This window comes from Mycetomoellerius zeteki, unplaced genomic scaffold, assembly GCF_001594055.1.
Source record: "Mycetomoellerius zeteki isolate Tzet28-1 unplaced genomic scaffold, Tzet1.0 scaffold579, whole genome shotgun sequence".
NCBI classification, from domain to species: Eukaryota; Metazoa; Arthropoda; class Insecta; order Hymenoptera; family Formicidae; genus Mycetomoellerius; species Mycetomoellerius zeteki.
The window spans coordinates 76,072-81,839 of NW_017257587.1; the positions used below are offsets into that span (position 1 = coordinate 76,072).

Here is a 5,768-nt window from a genome sequence, read left to right on the forward strand (position 1 = left end):
TTTACGTAGAATTCAGTTGAAATTTGTTACTCGGGGGTTTTCGGGGTCGCTGATTACGAATCTGACCTCAGATTTTCGAAATTCAAAATGGTGGCTCCAATATGGCGGATCGAAAAGCAAAAAAAACTGCTTGATTTCAATGAAACTTGGTACTCGAGGGTTTTCGGGGTCGCTAATTATGAATCTGACCTCAGATTTTCAAAATTCAAAATGGCGGATCCAAGATGGCAGGCATAAATGAGAAAAAATTTGTTCAAGAATGCAATTGCTTAGCTGGATATAGCGCATTTCTTAGTATTTCTGAGGTTATAAAAAATTCCTAACGTGATGGAGCAAAACAATGACCATATTCGTGTTTAGCAGCTAAAATACATCGGAATACCATACTCGCATCTCCCGCACATGAACTTTATTTCTTTTTACCCTCTGTAATCTATTTACATATATTGGATCTGCCATTTTGAATTATGAAATGTTTAGTTCACATTCGTGATCAGCGGTCTCAAAAACCCACGAATAACAAGTTTCATTGAAATCAAGTAATTTTTCGCTTTTTTGTCCGCCATATTGGATCCGCCATTTTAAATTTTGGATTCGTAATCAGTGACCTCGAAAACCCCCGAGTACCCAGTTTCGTCCTAATCAAGTAACTTTTTGCTTTCAACGTGAATTTTTTCTGAAAAATACTATTTTTTACACTTTGTTAATATAAACAATGAAACAAAAAATTAACGGAAAACATACATTTCTCTGCACTTACGAATTTTATCGAAGTAAAAACGCAAAAATTTGCAACACAATTAAATTTTAATTACTTGAGAAATGCAAAAAATGAATTACAAAGAAGTGGGAATCTGAATTCCCACCGTGCTTGAAAGGATTAATTATGATTAATAATGTGGATAATCGGTGACTGACGTGGTATGAACGGAAAACTTAGTGTTGGTTACAAGAGATTATTACAGAATGTGTTAAAGAAATAAAATAATTCCCTGAAAAAAATTGACATTTGTATAATATTTCTAATTGTTTTTAATATCTTATATTATGTGTGTTTAAATTATAATGGATATGAAAAAATTTAAAACAAAAAAATTTGTTATTTTAAAGACCTGATTTCACTGCTACTTGACAACAGTTTTCTATTTTTTTGAAATTTTTCTTATAAGAGATAATTTTGCGTGTATTTTGTTGATTGTATATATTGTTATACTTCTATCTGAAAATCTGTAGATTTGTAGACTCATTTTCTCATTCCTTGAATATATTAAATATCATATTCTTGTCTTCATTATTATTATTATTATGCAATATTAAATCACATATTAAACATTTAAAATAATTAAGATTTTGTTTTTAGTCTTCTGAAGAAATCTACGCGAATGATATCGATGATGAGGAATTGGACAGTTACATTCTTTCGGAAAAAGAATCACAATCTAAATCTGCTCTTTGGAATAAAGTAAACGCTGATTATCTTGTTCAACAAAAAGAAAAGGAAGAAAAACGTTTGAAAGAAAAAGAAGAAGGTAAACCTGAAAAGAAAAGAAGAAGAACGACCAAAAAATGTAAAATGCCTGCGAATACTGCAGGTAAATTAGTTTCCATTTTGTTTTGTTTTTTTTGTTTAATTAACTTATTCATTATTATTAAGCTGTTTTTTTTAGGCGAAGCAATTGAAAAAATGTTACAAGAAAAAAAGATATCTTCCAAAATCAATTACGAAGTGTTGAAAAATTTAAATAATCAACAAAGCAATGAAGATTTACCTGTCACAAACACATCGGAATTGGACACAATAAGTTTTAAAAAACCGTTAGTGCAGATTATTTTACAATTACGACTAAATCGATTACGGGCAAAGTCCGCAAGTGAGCAATGCTGACATCGTATTTATGGCAGGCAACTTGGGCAATGCCAACACTGCCCATTATGCAGACTTTGTCCGTAACAGATATACTAACACTATTATTTTTATCATTAATTAGTTGATCAATATACATTAACGCTTATTAATTTCAATACACCCCTAGATTTGTTGATTTTTCTGTAACTGTGTTGGGGATAACAGTTCAGATAGAAAATAGTAAATATACATATTTTTGGTGCAGGGAAAAAATTTAAATGGATTTAATAGAAATATTAATTTAAAGGATGCGTACATAGAGATACTATTTGAAATAAGTATTTTGCAAGTAATATACTCCAGATTAGAGGACCCCCCCCCAACCTTGACCTTAACATATGTTGTCAAGGTTATGACCTCGAGTGATCTCCAACAAGTTTTAGCTGTCGCTCATTATTCGTTAAAAAGTTATTAACAAAAAAAGTTTAAAAAATAACGTTTTATTTCTGCTATATATGTATAATATTAAAAACTATTCTGTATCCTTCCTTACTTACGTAATGACTTTTCGCGCGAAGAGACCTCCCCTCTGCTTCAGGGGCGCGTGACTTCCACGCGAAGCGACTCCCACCCCACTTCCCCCCTGCTTAGGGGCGCACAACTTCCATGCGAAGCGAGTTTCCATCTCACCAAGTTGCTTCGCGTAGAAATCGTTCCCAAGCAGAGGAGAGGTGAGATGAGACTATAGTCCTATATATATAAAGAGAAGCGACATTGACGTCCGAGTTTCTGATTGGCAGTCTGATATGTATTCTGATTGGGTATCTCCTCCTAAACAGCCATATTGTGACCGCAGCTGTTTACACAGCTGACACGTGGCCGTCGAATTGCACTATTTAATACGTTATATAAGCCTTGAATAATTGGTCAATTTTTTACGGCTTAAGGCTTAAAATATCTATTGTAGATCTAAAGTAATGAAATACAGAGCTTAATCCGCTAACGGAGTCAACGGAGTACAATGTTGGTAGTTGGAGTATGTTTATGTTTACGACACTGGAGCGTCGAAACATGGCGGCGTAGGAAGTGATGGGATCCGATCTGGTGGTGAGGGTTCGATGTCGCTTCTCTTTATATATAGAACTCTAGATGAGACCAGGGTACCTATTATGGAAATGTTCGGAATGGATTCCGATCGGAATTATTCCGTTTTCCCCAGAAAAACAATAGAAATCTAGGGAATAATTGAATAATTCCGATCGGAATCCATTCCGATTTTGTTCCATGATAGGTACCCAGGTGAGACTAGTGAGAATCGCTTCGCATGGACAGTCGTAAAATATATTTTAAAGCAGGAAATTTTTGTTGTATATAGTGAAAAGAGATATCATTTTTTAAACTTTCCTTAATAACTTTTTAACGAGTAACAAGCGATGGCTAAAACCTGTTGGAGATTACTCAGGGATAGGCTAGGTCCATAACCTTGCTTGAAGAAGCCTTAAGTCATAAGTCAGAAGTTAGAAGCTGGAAATTGATGACTGTGATTGGTCAATTTCCTGCTTCGAACTTGTGATTTATGATTAATGGCTTATTGTAGCATGTGTGTAAGTGATAATAATTTCTATCTTTAAACTGTTTTTACGCAGTCTTTAGGCTTTAACCGTTAGACTTAAGCGAATTAAGCAAAACCCAATTCTTACGGCCTAAAAGCATAAGTCCTGTGGCCAATATATCGTTACTTACAACTTAAAGCTTACGGCTTGCGGCCTCTTAATGCAAGATTATGGACCTAGCCTCATGACCTTAACAATAATATATGTCAAGATGAAGGTCATTGGGAGGTCTTTTAATTTCGAGTATTACTATTTTGCATAGTAATTATAAAAAAAGCAAATACTATTTTTCATAGATTCATTCTTTAAACATTTCTAATGAATTCCAATTTTTTCCCAATTCTATAAAGGATAATCATGGTACGTGTGTTTAGCACAAAAATGAGTCCACCTACTATGATTATGGCAGATTGATCACTCTTCGAGTGATAACTCTTTCCTGGGAGCCATTTACGAGACCACTTTATACGTTTTCACAAATTTTTACAGTATCACAAGGCAAACAACCATCGGAATTCTTTCATTGTGATGTATAATTGACAAATCGGTTTCGAAACAGCATCGGGCAGTATATATGTGTATATATATATATATATATACATACACAGAGTATCTGGCAACGACCGCAAAATATTTCGTGCGTGGGTAGAACAGACTACATTGAGTCGAAAAATCCTATACCATTTTGCGGTGTCAACAATAGTTAAGGACATATTAACGTTTAAAGATAACCGAATAAGAGCGTTCGGCTGACCTATTGCTGCCGAATGTACCACCGATCGCGGGGAGTGGAGCAAGCGCCCCGCTGACTGCCGCGAGCCACTAAGCTCGAACGGCGCGGCAAACTATTGCTGACACCGCAAAATGGTACAGGACTTTTCGACTCAGTGTAGTCTGTTCTACCTACGCACGAAATATTTTGCAGTCGTTGCCAGACACCCTGTATATACAGGGTGAGTCATTTTAAGTGACAGATCCAAATATCTCCAAAAATACGCCAGATACAAAAAAATGGTTTAGACAAAAATTGTAGAGGACAACGGGGGACATCTAACTGTGCTAACAATTTTTATCTTCAGGTCGATTTTCAAGGTTATTTGAAGGTCATGATCATTTTTTTAAATGGAATTATATGAATTTTTTTATATAATATGATTCCTCTAATTATTCTGCATATAAAAGTATTAAGGTAGCGATATCAAAAAACCAATAGTTTACGAGATATTTTATATTTCATTGTGACACATATTGATATAAAATATTAAATAATTCGTAAACTATATATTAATTTTTTGATAATCGTACCTTAATACTTTTATGAACAGAATAATAAGATGAATCAATTGGTGGAAAAAAAACACATAATTGCTTATTTAAAAAATTATCCATTTTGCATACATATTTTTTTAAAGCAACTATGTGTTTTCTTTCCACTAATTGATTCATCTCATTATTCTGTTCATAAAAGTATTAAGGTATGGTTATTCGGGAGTTTCCATACTTTTGCCTCACCCTGTATTTGATATCACTATGAACACTTCGTGACTTTGTATACGTATTCTGTTTTTTCAAAAATAATAAAAAACTACAATTTTCGAGCTTTTTTTGCATAAGTAATGTATTTAAATATAATATATCAACATGCGAATGCTGAAAATGTTTTTGCAGGTGGATATATTTCTGTACAAAACAATTAATGTATCATGTTCATCCTTTACAGTGAAATCAATAAATATGGAGATGTATTGAAATTAATAAGTAATAGTATACAATAATTATTTTGTACAACAGGATAACAGTTAATTCTACACTGAAGTCTGCAGAGGTTTTATCAGCAAAAAAATATTCTATTAAACTAAATACCCCAAAAACACCATTGGATAAAACATTAGATAATGTACACAGAAAAGAAGATGAATTTACAAAGAAAGAAATCAGCTCAATGGAAACGGATACACCTATAGTGGACACATCCGAAATCGGTTGCGTAACCTCCTTCTTTATAATCTTTATTATTTTTTTTTATCTTGGATTATATCATGACAGAATTAGATATTATGCATAGCTTTTATTAAGGTTTTTATTTTCGTTGCAGTATATGATAATGATGATTACCTTGATGAAGAAGAATCTGATGCTACGGAAATGTCACTTGGACAGATGCTCGAATCTCGTGCAACATCTGAGAGTGAATTTTGTGATGATGGTTATGAATATGAATGAAAATGTAAACATTTACCTAAACCTAAACTTTTTCATGCTATTATTTATTATTATAAAAATTTAAATAATAGAGTAAGAATAAATAA

General features: G+C 33.1%; 1 protein-coding gene across 1 annotated transcript in view; it reads left to right on the plus strand.

The window, feature by feature from the left end:
* Window positions 1-5,768, plus strand: part of Brf (Brf RNA polymerase III subunit) — a 74,301-nt gene extending 68,533 nt beyond the window's left edge. Inside the window, exons 12-15 of the mRNA XM_018456396.1 lie at window positions 1,361-1,592; window positions 1,668-1,815; window positions 5,251-5,441; window positions 5,555-5,768. Of these exons, the coding sequence (XP_018311898.1) occupies window positions 1,361-1,592; window positions 1,668-1,815; window positions 5,251-5,441; window positions 5,555-5,682 (699 nt within the window). The 3' untranslated portion in view covers window positions 5,683-5,768. The remainder of the gene's footprint in view (window positions 1-1,360; window positions 1,593-1,667; window positions 1,816-5,250; window positions 5,442-5,554) is intronic.